This window comes from Brassica oleracea, chromosome C6, assembly GCF_000695525.1.
Source record: "Brassica oleracea var. oleracea cultivar TO1000 chromosome C6, BOL, whole genome shotgun sequence".
Classification (NCBI taxonomy): Eukaryota; Viridiplantae; Streptophyta; class Magnoliopsida; order Brassicales; family Brassicaceae; genus Brassica; species Brassica oleracea.
In genome coordinates, this window is record NC_027753.1 from 37,843,505 (window position 1) to 37,859,162 (window position 15,658).

The window sequence follows — 15,658 nt, forward strand, 5'->3', positions numbered from 1 at the left end:
GGTTTACAAAGATTTTGTTTTGAGAACTCTCTCTTACAAATGTTTTCTCTCTTTGTTTTCTTGATTCTTGGATGATTACAAATGGTGCTAAGCACCCCTATTTATACTAGTAAGTGGAGACTACAAGTTAGTTCTACACACTTCATCTTCTACACACTTCATCTTCTACACACTTCATCTTCTACACACTTCATCTTCTACACACTTCATCTTCTACACACTTCATCTTCTACACACTTCATCTTCTACACACTTCATCTTCTACACACTTCATCTTCTACACACTTCATCTTCTACACACTTCATCTTCTACACACTTCATCTTCTACACACTTCATCTTCTACACACTTCATCTTCTACACACTTCATCTTCTACACACTTCATCTTCTACACACTTCATCTTCTACACACTTCATCTTCTACACACTTCATCTTCTACACACTTCATCTTCTACACACTTCATCTTCTACACACTTCATCTTCTACACACTTCATCTTCTACACACTTCATCTTCTACACACTTCATCTTCTACACACTTCCTTTTCTACACACTTCTTCATCCTTCTCCATTTTTCTCTAGATATTTCTTCTTCTTTTTGGGCTTCTTGGGTCTTGGGCTAATGAGGGAAAAACCCAGCAATACTTTACCTTTAATTTAAAAATACTATTGAAAATAATAAATGAAAAATTTACAGTTCAGCTAAACCTTTCCCTAGTAGCCTCATCATTGGAACTGTGTCAGTTCCATTTAAATCATCCTTTCAAGGCAATCTCCAACTTTTTTTTTTTTTTCCAACTTTATTATATCTACGCTTCGTAGCTATGCGCGCGTGACTCGCGATTTCCTGTGACGCTATAGTCCGTTTCACCGTTCCCGTTACGTAGGTCAAAGTTATTAGTAGTATTATATTACTATTCTCTCGTTCAGTCAAATCGCAAAGACTCCATTAGTTGCTTTCTATGTGGGAGTCTATCGTGTAGAGTATGATTAGTCTTCTGCAAACTGCGTGAACAGTATTTAATGCAAAAAACAAGAAAACAAATTGCGGTAGTCCAAAACCTACTGTTAAGCCTAAACGGTGAAAAGTCTGTGTCACCAGTGTTTACATGTTTCAACACAAAAAAAACGAGTGTTAATGGGCTTTTATATAATGGACTCAAGCTTAATATCACCTTGTCGTTGTAAATATGGGCCTTGGGTTCTACTAAAGCCTTTTTAAATATAGTTCCACATCATCCTATGCATCAATCTAGAGAAGACCGATGCTGAATGCGTTTGCACATCACGCGCGTTCTCAGATTCTCGCGTTTGTAACAGTCCCAGCAATCCATTTCCGCTTCACGCGCCGCCTCCATATAAATATCTTACGCAAATCTTCTTCTTCTTCTCTTCTCCTCCTCAACGAAGCCTTCTCCAATCGACGCGTGTCTAATTCTCGTCGTTATTGCTCGTCGCCTTCTTCTTCCCGTCCCAGCTCAGCGATCATGGGATCTTCTTCGGTGCTAGGCGAGCTACTACACTATCCTTCAGCTCGGCGCGATGATTCCGTCGTCGAGGATTATCACGGCGTCAAAATCACAGATCCGTATCGTTGGTAAGCGTTTCGCTCTCACCTGGCTGCATTCGTTTAGGTTTGTGAGATTTTGAATCACATTTTTGGATTTTGACTTTGAGATTGATGATACCTGGATTCGTTATGGATTGTGTGATTCGATAGGTTAGAGGATCCTGATGCTGAAGAAGTGAAGGAGTTCGTCGATAGCCAAGTGAAACTGACTGATTCCGTGCTTGCCAAGTGCGAAACGAAGGGGAAGCTTCGTGAGAATATAACGGCTCTGTTTGATCACCCGCGCTACGAGTCGCCGTTCAGGAGAGGGGATAAGTACTTTTACTTCCACAACACTGGTTTACAAGCCCAGGATGTGTTGTATATGCAGGTGCTTTGTTGAGCTCTGTATCATTAGTACATAGGCATTTAGCTTGAGCTTCGTTTTCTCATTGACTTTGATTGCTATTGTGATCAGGATGATTTGGACGCTGAGCCGGAAGTTTTGCTTGATCCGAACACTCTTAGTGATGATGGAACTGTGGCGTTAAACACCTTTTCTGTTAGCGAGGATGCTAAGTACTTGGCCTATGGTCTTAGTTCTAGTGGTAGTGACTGGGTGACGATTAAGCTGATCAAGATTGAAGATAAGAAAGTGGAGCCTGATACTTTATCGTGGGTATGGTGATTAAGCCGGTACTGATTAGTGGTATTGATCATTAAAGTTCGACCAACAATAGTGTGATATATTTTATTGATCCTTTTGTTTAACAGGTTAAGTTCAGTGGGATTACATGGACGCACGATAGTAAAGGATTTTTCTATGGTCGCTACCCTGCCCCCAAGTAATTCACTATATAATACTTTATTTCTGGACAAGATGTGTTGGAAGAAGCCTTTTAGTATAGTTCAAGTAGTTTTGCTGCTCTGCGCGTCTGATTTGTTTTTCTTCTGCAGGGATGGAGAGGATATTGATGCTGGGACTGAGACTAACTCCAACCTGTATCATGAGCTGTATTACCATTTCATTGGGACAGATCAGTCTCAAGATATCTTGTGCTGGAGAGATTCTGAGAATCCCAAGTATATGTTCGGAGTTGAAGTCACTGACGATGGGAAGGTAACACAAGCGGTTCTTATCTTGGGTTCTTTAACTTTTGATTAAGCTCTTAAACTCACTTTTTCCTATTGGTTCTGTATTATTTATCAGTTATTTTTATCCAGAACTTCAGTTGTTAGTTTTTGGCTCCCATTTATATATCATCATGTTGTACCTTCATGCAGTTTCTAATCATGACCATTGAAGAGGGTTGTGACCCTGTCAACAAATTGTACTACTGCGATCTGTCTTCACTTTCTGGAGGTCTTGAAAGTTTCAGAGGAAGCAGCAGTTTTCTTCCGTTCATTAAGCTTGTTGACACACTTGACGCACAATATAATGTTATCTCAAATGATGAGACACTGTTTACTTTCCTGACAAATAAAGATGCGCCTAAGTACAAATTAGTCCGGGTTGATCTGAAGGAACCAAACAGCTGGACTGATGTTGTTGGAGAACATGAAAAGGATGTCTTAGCGTCGGCTTGTGCAGTCAATGGGAATCAACTGGTCACATGCTATATGAGCGATGTTAAGCACATTCTGCAAATTAGGGACATGAAATCTGGCTCTTTGCTTCACCAATTACCTCTAGATATTGGTTCAGTATCTGATGTTTCTGCTCGGCGCAAAGACAATACGTTCTTCTTTAGCTTTACTAGCTTCCTCACTCCCGGTGTGATTTACAAGTGTGACTTAGCCAACGAAGCTCCAGAGGTTAAGGTATTCCGAGAGGTCGCTGTACCCGGATTTGACAGGGAGGCGTTTCAAGCCACTCAGGTAACACATTTTCTTGTAGCATCGTCCTATTTCTTACATAATTATTTTTGCTGTGCGTATGTTAAGAGTTGCTTTTGGTCCTGTTCATAGGTCTTCTATCCCAGCAAGGATGGAACGAAGATACCAATGTTCATTGTGGCGAAAAAAGATATCAAGCTAGATGGATCACACCCATGTTTACTCTATGCATATGGTGGTTTTAACATAAGCATAACACCATCTTTCAGCGCAAGTCGCATTGTGCTTAGCAAGCATCTCGGTGCTGTTTTCTGCATTGCAAACATTCGAGGTGGTGGGGAGTATGGTGAGGAATGGCACAAAGCGGGATCACTTGCCAACAAGCAGAACTGCTTTGATGACTTCATATCTGGGGCAGAGTATCTCGTGTCCGCTGGTTATACACAACCCAGCAAGCTGTGTATCGAAGGCGGCAGTAATGGTGGACTCCTGATCGGCGCTTGCATTAATCAGGTAAGTCTACACAGATGCATAGAAAGCTGATCATTTCGTTTAGTTGGCACACTTAGAGTTAAGGTTTTAATTCTGTGCAGAGACCAGACCTTTATGGTTGTGCTTTGGCTCACGTGGGCGTCATGGATATGCTACGGTTTCACAAGTTTACCATAGGTGAGATCAGTTATCTCCACTCTCTTTTTTGGTTCTTTAATATATTCATAACTCAAGAGATGTAATGCATGCATAGGCCATGCCTGGACTACTGACTATGGTTGCTCCGAGAATGAAGAGGAGTTTCATTGGCTGATAAAGTGAGTTTGGTTAAAATATATGTTATTCGATGTTATGCTGATATGTCTCCCAATACTGATACAAAGTTACAAATTGGGTGTGAATACAAAAGGTACTCGCCTCTACATAATGTGAAGAGGCCATGGGAGCAACAAACCGGTACTTTAGTTCAGTACCCATCAACCATGTTACTGACAGCTGATCACGATGACAGAGTCGTGCCTCTTCACTCATTGAAGTTGCTTTCGGTCCGTTTCCACATGCTTTTATTTTTAACGTTTGATTTTGACTCTTTTCTTAAGGAGTTTGCGATGCATATTGTTAACTCGTATACATGTTGCAGACGTTGCAGCACGTGCTGTGCACAAGCTTAGAGAATAGCCCACAGACAAACCCCATAACTGGTCGTATAGAAGTGAAGGCCGGCCACGGAGCTGGTCGCCCAACCAAAAAGATGGTAATAATGACAGAATTCTCAATGCCTAGTTTTTTACATCATGTAACATACAGTTTCCATGGCTAACTGATTTTGAAAATGTTAAACAGATTGATGAGGCGGCTGATCGTTATTCGTTCATGGCAAAGATGGTGAATGCTCCATGGACCGAGTAAAACAACACAAATTCCTTACCTGCCGGCACCAGAGATCTTTCTCTGTTTGTTCTGTCCAAAAATGGATTTTGTATGAGTTACATTTAAACAGTTCTTTTAACAATTTTCAGCTTTTCGTTCAGGCTTTACGAGTCTGTTATGACTTTTTGATATTTACCAAGAACATGGACCAAGTCAACAAAGTTTATTACTTCATTGAGCACATTTGCATCTTCTGTTTCACCACATTTACAACAGCCAACACGTGATACAAACATCAAGAATGCAAAAAAGGTACTATTTATTTATAGCTGTTTCCAACAAGCAAGCTTCAAGAGTCTTTAAAGTGTAACTGTATGCCAGTCCTTAGAAGGACAACTTAGGAGAGGAAACTTCTTAAAGAGAGGATGACAAACCACGAATATCAACATAACCAGATAACACAGCTTTGTTCCTTTCCTTCACTTTGGTCTGATATATAACCCTGTAAATACATGGAAAGCTAAGTTCAGCTTTTGCTTTTGTGATATAGAACAATACATGTGAGAGAGAGAGAGAGAGAGCAAAACTCTACCTCAAGCCTTGGAGCCACATCTCGGTTATCAGAGTTTCACCAGGGAAAACAGTCGCGAGGAATCTTCCAGATATGGTTTTGACAGCACTTGGGTCACCGTTGCATATACACTTGATGATTGCCTTTATTGCAAACCCGAGCGTACAAAGTCCATGCAATATCGGGCGTGGGAATCTTCATTCAGCATAAGTCGAAGAAACAGGTGTCAGTTGCGAGTATACATAAACTTAAACTGATCTGAATTAGTAGCTAAAGAAGTGGTTAACTAACCCGGCACGTTTTGCAACGTTTGGATCTGAATGCAAAGGGTTATAGTCACCAGAGAGCCTATAGAGCAATGCCTGCAGATAAATATAAATGTACAGGAGTTAGCAAAGTAAACCTCAATGAACAAAACTAATGCAAACAAGATTTTTACACTATCAACTTGCCTGTGATGGTTGGGTGCGCTCTTCGCACACTGCGGAGGGTTGTGTTTGGGGGATTTTCACAGCTAAGCCCTGGTTACTTGGATAGTTTTTGTAAGAAAATGGCTGAGATGAATTTGAGAAACCCCCAGCTCCTCGTAAAAACACAGTCGTCCTGCGGAATTAAGGTCCCAAATTAGTTCCCGAGTTTCGAAGCTAAAACTCCCAGGAAAAAAAAGGGTGCTTCTAGATACATCATTACCGATTCATGCATAACAGTTCATCTGAACCTTGCTCGTAACTTCTGGTTTCTATTTCAAGGATAGCTGCTTTACCTATAAGATCGTCAGGAGAGAGAGAGAGAGAGAATACAAAAGATTGACTCAAAAAGCCTTAAATCTACTATTCTCAATGCTGAATGCATAACCAAAGAATCTCATTTTCTCTCGAAGTTAGGGCTAACTGGCTAAGTAAAGGTGACGCACAAACCAAAAACACTAGTGGATAATACCTTTGTCCTGCAATCCAGCTAGGCTTACTTTGTTAATTAACTGCGTTAAAAAAAAACTTCAATCAGAAAAATGAAGCATATGCATATGCTACTTTGGAAAATAGAAGAAGCCTGGTATAGAATCTCTCACAACCCCTGAAACCAATGTTACTAGAGTACCAGTGAACAAATAAAAATCCTGAAGATGAGGGAAGAATCACAGAACTTATTTATACAAGTCATGTGTGTATATATACAAGGGCGGTAATATACTTACAGAAGCCTTGGAAGGTAATGGCCTGTATACTTCAATGTACTGCTGTCCATGCAACAGGAGACTAGGATCATACCTTACATACAAGATACACCAAAACAACATCATCATCATGTCTTATATTACGATGCAAAACCTCAAAAAAAAAACAAAACAAAAAAACAGCTTACTTAAAACCTGGCAAATCCAGTCCATCAGTAAGAGATCCAAGTGAAAACAGTGAAACAAAAGTTGGTAGAACCTATACAAATTATAGCAAGTAACATCTATTAACTCAAGAAAAGCAATGATGCTAATAGCAAAGCTCAAGAAGACAGAAGTCAAAATGATGAAATGCTTTACTGTTATTGATCTTTCTGTCACAACGTTCTTTATATACTGTAGTAACTAGACTCCGGTTTAATCCGGTTTACAGACTCAATCACCATTTCACAATTAACCAATGAACCAACATTGAACCATACTATCATATACGCTAATAGATACCTGGACATGTTCCTGGCCGTTCTCGTGATAGACAAACTTGAGCTCAACGGAATCAACAGCATCTTGGCCACAAGCTCCTACTCCCAAAGCATAGATTGCTACATCTCTATTTTTAATTAACCACCACAAGCAATCAAAATCAATAGATCTCTCTGTTCCTCTTAACTATCTCAAAGTCCAAATAGCAATTGGCGCAATCGAGTTTTCTCAATCATCTATGATCCATCACCAATACAAAACACACAGAGAAAGAAGATGCAAACCTTTCGTTGTAGGTGGAACGCGTCTGCGATCAAAAGAAGAAAGTGAGATTTACAAGGATCAAGCTCCGTCTCGATCGTATAAAAGAAAGTGAAACGGAAACAAACCTCGGGAAGCTTGTGAGCGAGGAGCAGATCGGGGTTGAATTCAGAATCGCTACTCGCCATCTTCTCCGCCGATCAGGATCAGAGTTTAGCTTCCGTGTGTAGACTTACCTGATTAATGCTCTTTTGTGCTCAATGATTTTTAGATAAGACAGTTAACAATAAAAATGATATTCGAACGGTGTCGTTTTATGTGACCACTGGAAATTCAAATCCCGATACACTTTACTCGAAGATAGTATTTAATATTTTCAAAATTATCTATTGCGTTATATGCATCATTGTAAATTTCTCTGCCTCACTCATTCAGACAAAGCAGAGGAAAAGAACAACGTATAGGTTTTAGTCGTAAACGTAATCTGTTATTCTCATATCACTGAGCATTTAGTCTAGTGGTTATTAGTCTAGTGGTCACGCTACTATTGTATGTTATCTGCTCATTTGATACTTATCCTGCACTATTTAGATTGTATTCTTGTCTTGGCTTGTTAAACAAAATGTAATATACTACGCTAGTAAGGCTTATGATAGAAATAGAACTATATAACTATATCAAATAAAGTTTCCCTCCAAAGTTATTTTTTATATAAAAAGAAAGAATAAGAATTGAGACCTCGAGCTGAGATCGTTACAAACTGACATAATGATTTGACAACAACTCTTCCATTCATTAGCAAAATGAAGAATGAATAAAACAAGAAAACACTCATCGAGAACGAATCAGCTGGTTTGGTTGACCATCTCTCTTATCTCTCCACAATTCAAAGCGGTCTGGTGCTACGACCACTAGCTCTACCGCAAAGAAGAGCGTTCTTGGGGATTGGGTACTCATCCCTAAGAGAAGTGGAAGTTGTGTAGACACGTAGATAGAACTGTTGTCCTAAGTATTGCCTTGCCCAAAACTCGGACCTTAGATTCCACATCCCTACGTTGTCCAGTGCAATGTATATAGCCGTCCATGAACTCGGATACACCTATAGATCAATAAAAAAAGATGAATCCAATGGTTCACATTTTGTCAAAAACATGCTTAAATTACTAGCTTTTACTGTAAGTTTACCTGAACGGTGCAGCGAGCTACTGCATCACGTAGATTGTACTCGTTCCTACTATCAGGAGTCCATTGCCCACCGTCCATCCTATATCACAAAATGACGTTAGTCCAGTTTATATTGGGAGGTCGAGAATATCACCATACCATGTAAAATATAACAAAATAATATATTATTGTGTTTTCCATGGATATATTATAGTTTTTTTTTTTGACACAATGATATATTATAGTTTAAGGTATAAAAGAAAGACACTTACCCAACAACCCAGAAAGAGTAACCGTCAAGATGCCAACTCTGGACAATATCCTCAGAGTTTTCGAACACAATCTCAATAAAGGTTCTGTAATCGGTCTGCATAACAGACGTGTCGAGGTAGATTCCTCCACCAGTGGGTTGGCTCTGTATGCTTCCAACTCTGTAAACACCGTCGATCTTGAAGTAGTCCGCGAGTTTCAGAGGAGTGTCTGCCGGATTAAACGATACACTGTTCACAGCGTATCGTTGCTTCCCATTGACTTGACCAGCAGAGCTAGCGAGTCTGATAGTTCTTGTGGTGTTTATCATACCGTAGTGGTATGATCCTTGTGGGTTTGGCCTTGGTCCACTCGCCGTAAGGTTAGTTCTAAAACACAAAAACATAATAACATATTTAGATAAAAAGCCAAGAATCAAGATTTCTTGTCCAGCAAGTAAGGTACCTGATGGCTCGAGCCTGGTTCAAAGACCAGTCTATTTGTACGGTTGGTCCACCAGGAATAGGTCCAGACACACCACCAGCAGAACCACTGTAACGGAGAACACCAGTGGTGGTCAAGACATCCGAGGTAAACCTAGAAGAGACCACCACGTAATAATCCTGTGCAGGCTGGTCGGCGGTCACAAGAACCGAGTAAGACTGACCAACGTGAACATCGAGAGAAGAGAAAGTAGTCTGAAGAGTGTGAGTCCCTTCCACTTCAACCACTTTCATCTTGTGGTTCTGAATGCGGAAGTTGAGAGAGTGTTGTAGCCCTATATTGGATATTCTCAACCTGTATGTCTTGCCTTGTTCAACATTGAGAGTGGCACCACTTCCACGGCCGTTGATGAGGATACCATCTGGTAAAGGAAGCTTCCTACCACTATCAAGCTGTGCCTTCAAATCCTACAGAAACAAAATAAAAAAACTCACATAAATTTTTTTAAAACAAGAACAAGAAGCAAAACCTCTAAATATTAAAGAGTTATTATACTTATTTCGCAAAGATATTCAAATTATCGAATTTTTATTTATTTATTTACTCTTTTTATTTATTTTTGAATGAATGCTATATTATATTTATCAAAAACCCCTTTTTAATAATCTAAAAATGTTTACATTCATAATAGGTTAGGCCCTGCCTTGTGGAAGGGTCAACCTCGCAATAATTACTTACCGTGTGGTTAGATTTGTACCAGTCTCCGATGAGAACTGTGTAATCTCCGGCAGGGTCAGCGAAAGGGACTGGGATACCAGGACGGCTGAGGATACGGAGGCCACCAAAACCACCGGCGGCTTTGTGGAAAGCGAGAGAAGGGAAGTAGTAGAAACTTCCGATCTGATCCTTCACTTGAAGAATGTAAGTGTAGTTCTGTCCCGGCGGGATAGGGCAAGTCGTGCCGTACACTCCATCCACGTACGAGTTCCTCCTCTGTTGAACTCCATTCCTTCAAAATTATTATTTTCAAAATATTAGTTTTTAACCCCAAAAGTATTATGAATTGTTGATCTAGGCCTTGTCTGGAGAAGTGTGCTTTAAGATCGAATTGATGCGGATACAGCTAATACTTTGGTAAGGTGATGGACCACTTCCCCACAAGTAAATGTCTGAAAATGTAGTTCACAAGTCACTGTAACACCCCATGCAGAAATTATTTAATAAAGTCTGTCTTTAGTTGAATTTAACCCTAATTACCCAACTAATTATGTCGTATGTGGGTAAGCCATTTATTTTGTGGACCGAGTCCGACATGAATGTAGACAAAACAAAAATTCTTACGTACTTCATTGTCTTTTTCTTACAAGCACGTTTTATTTTTACGTCATTACTAAAAAAAGCAAAAAAACTATTCACGAACCAATAAAAACTAGTGGCCGACTAACTACTACTATCAATCAGACAAAGACGGACTTCAGTGTTTAACAGTAATTATATTATCTATTTTTAACTAATAGTATTGTATCGTTGTAACAGATTTGCAAATGGTTTAGATTTAGAATGATATTTACCATGAAAGGAGGAAAGGTTCGTCGAGGCTATTGTAGACGTTAATGATGAGATTGTCATTAGTAACGGAGTGAATGTCCGGTCCCGGAAACTGCCCGTTGATCAGAATACCCTAAACCGGAAAAAAATGTGAGATCCGCAGCTATAAAACCGGATCTAAACCAAACCGAAGACTTGGTATAAATTTAATATTAGTACTGTACCTGCTGGCGAACACCGAGTGGGTAGATATCACCGTAAGTGACGTTCCATTCGAAGAACCTGTACGGACTTTCCGCCGTGACGGCGAAGAGAAGCGCAAAGCCGACGATTAATGCGGCGGCGAGTGAGGCATTGGCCACCATGTTTTTTTGGTGAATGAAGAAAGGTATTTTCTTGGCGTGATCTCTGGCTCTTACATGTACACAGATTTGAGTCTAGGGGTGAAGGAGAGAAGCGGGGGAACGTATATAAAAGAGATTAAACAGTAGCAAGAGGGGAACGAATAAGAGAGAAGAAAACAAAGGTCAGTGTCGGTGGCTGGACCCACGAGCGACTCTGTGTTACTTTGAAATCTGTATTTGTCTCCCACAATCCACATGGCTAATAAGCAACTTGCCCATTCTTCTATGCCTTGTGCATTAAAAACAAAAAAAAAAAATTAAAGGAGAAATCATAATTATTAGGACTAACGAATATTTGTGGTAAACTTTTGTTAAGTGATTGATTAACTATTGGGTTGTTTTTGTTGGCAAACTGGTGATTGATAAAACAAATACTCCATCCATGATACTTAATGTTTCGTAATATTGCACAAAGATTAAAAAAATTATATTTTCCTAGAAAAATATTTTAAAGATATAATTTTAAAATCAGTTAACCAATTATAAAAAAGACTGTAAAATCTAATTGGTTGAACAGTTTCCAATAAAGTTAAAATTAACTTTAAAATTTTAAAACTTCCTTAAAATCTCAAAACTTCATGTAAATTAAAACAAAACAAACTTTCTAAATCATCATCTATATTGAAACGGAAGGAATAGAACATTTTTGTTATCTTTAGTCGTTCGTATTAACTAACCATTGACTGTTTTAGAGGGAAATCTGTGGTAGTTTAGGAGTGTAGGACACAACATGGCGTTTTTACAATCTCTTACTCAACTCTTTTCTTTTCCAAAAAAAAAAACCTTTTGTTGTTTTCAAAGATAATTTTTTTGAAGTTTTTAATGCACATGTTATTAATTACTATTAATTAAAGATATTAAAATAGACAATTATTATATTTGTGAATTGTTATTGATTTGGAGTTATATCAAATTGTTTGATATAAAAATTATAAGGAATTGTAATTATTTCTTAATCTGTATTAGAAAATCTAAAATTATTTGTTTGAGAACATTCTTTTAGTAAAATCTATTGTTTTAAGGAACGTTTTCAAATATGGATTTGGAGACAAACATCCTAGTGCAATGCTTTATCAATTAAGCAACAACAAAAAGAAAAAGATGACACAACTAACCGCCTAGACTAAATATTTGACAAATTGATTATAAAAAGTGTGACAAACATGAACATAAACTTCAGAACGAAGATAACACACACACACACACAAAAGCTACAAATAAATAGGCCATCTAAAGTTATATATTTCCTTTATACTATGCCTCTATTAATAATTCGGATATGGAATAATATCGTTTTATCCTCTTTTTTGGTTCTTGTTTGCTCTTTATAGCTACTAGAAGATGAAGAGAGGGCCCATTCCTGGTTACAAGATCAAATGTATTTTGGAAGTCAAGTATTAATGTCTTTGGCATATCATAGGTTATTTTCCATTTTCTCCAACTTCGTTCTTCTGGAGTGCAGAGTATTTTCTTCAGTTGCTATTCTCAAGTTTTGGCTTTGAGTGAATCTAAAACCACATGGTGAAACCATAAATCAAAGAAGTGACAAAGCAATCGAAGGAAAAAATTAGGACATTAGACTTCCTTGCGTTTACATTTTCCGGATTTGTCGCCAATAAATACGCACTTTTTTTCTTTCTTATGTGAGTCATTAGCACTATCGTCAAATTAAATCTCCAATAATCAAGGTAAAGTAAATAGAAAAAAATAACATTTTAATTACTAAATAGAGTTCTGCTATAAAGAAAAATATAATTGGGTGGAGCAAGCGACGGGTCAGGGCAATTTGAATGTGCCAGTGGGGTCCACAACATGTTAATAATAGTTATGGAATAAAGTTGATACTGATAGGCCTCTGCATAAATGACAACACTTCAAAAAGATGACAATGATAACCACAAAAATTATATATGCAAAAGAGATGCAAAACGCGTTAAACTACGTAACAGTGGCTGTAAATGTAATAAGGAACATGCATGGATGAAGTGTTCCATGTGTGGACAACATTCGCCTACATAGTACAGTGATTAGACCGAGCAACGGCGTCGTATAACTAGATTGTTGCAAAGCCGAAAAAGTAGTAAGCAGTTTTTAAATTTCAAACCAGAAGACTTGAGTGGAACATTTAATGCATGATTGTCAAAACCAGGCTGGATTGAGTTTAGTCAAGTTGACCAGCTGGATCATCAATGTAGTAAAAATTTCAATAATCACTAACAAACAATGATGTATTTTAACATTTTCTTCTATACAGAACCAGTTTCTGCATTTTTAGACCATTTCTCTCAAAATTTAGAAATCCAGAGATCCACATTGCTTGCTCTCAAGAGATTTCACAGTAGATCCAGCCTTTGTTTCCTTCTTGTGATCAACACCGTTTACACCTCCTCCTCGAGCTCTTCCAATGCCCATCTTAGGCAAACCACGGTTCAATCCATCCAACAACACACACGCTTTGCACCATTTCTACATCATCATTTTACTCATTGTTCATTCAAGAAAAACAAATTCAATCTCACCTTAACAGAAAGGTCTTTATTTTTGCAAAAAAAATCTCTCACCTGGCTAGAAATGTAGCCGCAACGCTCACACGTCCCTTGCTCAGGCATTTTTGTGGTCGTCGCAATTCTGAAGTCTTCACCGGATTTAATGATATCCAGAATAGCTCTTGGCCTAAAAGTTTATTTATAATACAAGTTAAAGACTTAGTTTCTCATCTGGTTATGACGAATATAAAACAGCATAAAGTTTGAACAACGAACCTTAGTCTTTCCAAGTCTTTGATGAACTCACGTGCGAACCCACGATAAGCATTAGGAGAGTATATACCTGCAACCACAATAAACCAATCAATCAGCTCTCATAACATATGCATTCAGCTAGTAGAGAACACTAGTAGTGAAACTTATATTCGGTTGAGAAGTAGTCTAACTTCTTGAAATAAGCATACGTGTGGCTACTAAGTTAAGGTTTCACAATATTTTATGTTTGACATATAACAGCCCAAGCCGGATGAAACATTTGCTTCAAGCACCCAAAATTTTCGAAAAAAATTATATTATAAATAGACCCCCTAAATTTGTAAAATAAAAAAACTTAAACCTCCAAATTATTGAAATCCTTCTTAAACCGTTTATAGCCCCCAAAATCTCAGAGCCTACATTCACTGAGGTTTTGGAGTAAGAAAGGATATATAACAATCTCCTTCTCGTATGTATATTTGAAAGGTTTACACCTTGGAATTGGACCGTCTTCACCTGTAGTGATCGATGTGCACCGACTCAATCTACAAACCCCCCAACTGTAGTGATCGATGTGCACCGACTCAATCTTCACCTGTAGTGATCGATGTGCACCGACTCAATCTACAATCACAAGAAACAAACAAACATACCTAGCGATATCTCCTCTAAGTATGTTCAAGAGAACCGTTTCAGCTATATCATCTGCGTTATGTCCAGTCACCAGCTTATCTACTTTCAACAACGCAGCTCCTCGATCAAGCGCCTTCACGAAAAACATGAAAACTATAAAAAAAAAAACAACTAAGTAAATTGTTCTTCAGACCGATCATCTTCACAATATCATCCATCGTCCATCCGTACAGATCTCTTTGTACGAAAGAATCTGAAGAGGCAACCCATACTAGAATCCCCAAAACAAAAAAAAAAAGAATCCTTTAGATGAAAAAAAAAGACTCTTCTATTCAAAAAAAAAAAAAGCTTTTACTTGGAGTTCGTTTCTTTTAACGGTCTCGAGAGAATCATCACGGTAACCTGTGATCCCTTCATCAATGGAGAGAAGGAAGAGGTCTAACCCATAGCTATGGCGTCTGTTTAGCTCTGATAATACATAAGCCAGCACCGTTGAATCTGCACCACCAGGAGCACACACAAAGCTTTCATACAGTTTAGTTTAACTGTCGGAATCATCTTCCAAAAGGTAAAAAGATTTAACCTTTTCCACCGGAGGCGCCTATAGCAACACGCTCTCCGGATTTGAACAGCCGGTTCTTGACGATGGCTTGGTGAATCTCCTCCTCGAACACCTCGTAAAAGCACTATCTGCATATCTTTTGAGCGACCACACCAACAAGTAGCAAGAGACTGAGAAACTAAAACTTTTTTTTTCAAGTTCTAAGCTTTACATTAACAAAGTAAAACTTGATTAATAAACACAGCCGAGGGATTCAAAGTTCGAATCTTTATCGAACCACATGGATTGAGAACTCTAAATCAATGGAAAAAAAACAGAGAGAAGTGAGGTGAGATTACTTGTTGAAGGGTTTTGGGTCTTTTGAGGACGGGTCGTCTCTCGTTACAGATGCAGCAGAGACGAGGAGGTTTCTTGCTCTTCGCTTCGCCTTTCTCCATGTCACCGGTGGAATGAAACTCGGGGGTTTACTTGCCGGCGGCGAGAAGCTCGTGCCGGTTAAACCAACCTACAATGGAGTGATATCTCAGAACGACGACGTTTTCGCGAGTTCTCTCTACCTGATTACTTAGTGGCTATTTTCTGCCTAATGATTTTTTTGGCCCATTAATAGAGGCCCATTATAAGACTACAAAACTATTTGAACCACATGACTAGCACGGGAGTTTAATCCGAAG

The 15,658-nt window shown here is 38.6% G+C and overlaps 4 protein-coding genes across 4 annotated transcripts; 1 reads left to right on the forward strand and 3 right to left on the reverse strand.

Moving 5' to 3' along the window:
* The first annotated feature begins 1,120 nt into the window (after nt 1-1,120).
* Nucleotides 1,121-4,984, forward strand: LOC106300264 (prolyl endopeptidase). The gene is made up of 12 exons (XM_013736372.1): nt 1,121-1,600; nt 1,724-1,943; nt 2,031-2,231; nt 2,327-2,397; nt 2,510-2,672; nt 2,837-3,430; nt 3,521-3,901; nt 3,982-4,057; nt 4,134-4,197; nt 4,290-4,425; nt 4,521-4,634; nt 4,724-4,984. The coding sequence occupies exons 1-12, from the start codon at nt 1,269-1,271 to the stop codon at nt 4,787-4,789; spliced, it is 2,418 nt and encodes an 805-aa protein (XP_013591826.1). The 5' UTR covers nt 1,121-1,268; the 3' UTR covers nt 4,790-4,984.
* LOC106300265 (enoyl-CoA hydratase 2, peroxisomal) lies at nt 4,955-7,614 on the reverse strand. Its single transcript, XM_013736374.1, has 11 exons — nt 7,368-7,614; nt 7,263-7,285; nt 7,000-7,105; nt 6,684-6,754; nt 6,517-6,589; nt 6,261-6,300; nt 6,012-6,084; nt 5,774-5,924; nt 5,613-5,683; nt 5,343-5,516; nt 4,955-5,252 (listed from the first exon to the last, which is right to left on the reverse strand). Exons 1-11 carry the CDS (start codon nt 7,425-7,427, stop codon nt 5,165-5,167), a joined length of 930 nt encoding a protein of 309 aa, XP_013591828.1. The 5' UTR covers nt 7,428-7,614; the 3' UTR covers nt 4,955-5,164.
* Nucleotides 7,615-7,926: 312 nt separating this feature from the next.
* Nucleotides 7,927-11,130, reverse strand: LOC106300223 (L-ascorbate oxidase homolog). Its single transcript, XM_013736323.1, has 7 exons — nt 10,869-11,130; nt 10,668-10,777; nt 9,835-10,105; nt 9,118-9,563; nt 8,676-9,041; nt 8,425-8,503; nt 7,927-8,338 (listed from the first exon to the last, which is right to left on the reverse strand). Exons 1-7 carry the CDS (start codon nt 11,007-11,009, stop codon nt 8,126-8,128), a joined length of 1,626 nt encoding a protein of 541 aa, XP_013591777.1. The 5' UTR covers nt 11,010-11,130; the 3' UTR covers nt 7,927-8,125.
* A 2,022-nt stretch (nt 11,131-13,152) lies between these two features.
* On the reverse strand, nt 13,153-15,549 carry LOC106300224 (cytoplasmic tRNA 2-thiolation protein 1). The gene is given in 11 exon segments (XM_013736324.1): nt 13,153-13,514; nt 13,610-13,721; nt 13,811-13,877; nt 13,940-13,998; nt 14,242-14,334; nt 14,443-14,559; nt 14,561-14,658; nt 14,661-14,693; nt 14,778-14,920; nt 15,006-15,120; nt 15,323-15,549. Coding segments are annotated over 11 exon segments (1,110 nt in total). The 5' UTR covers nt 15,422-15,549; the 3' UTR covers nt 13,153-13,340.
* Nucleotides 15,550-15,658: the final 109 nt, after the last annotated feature.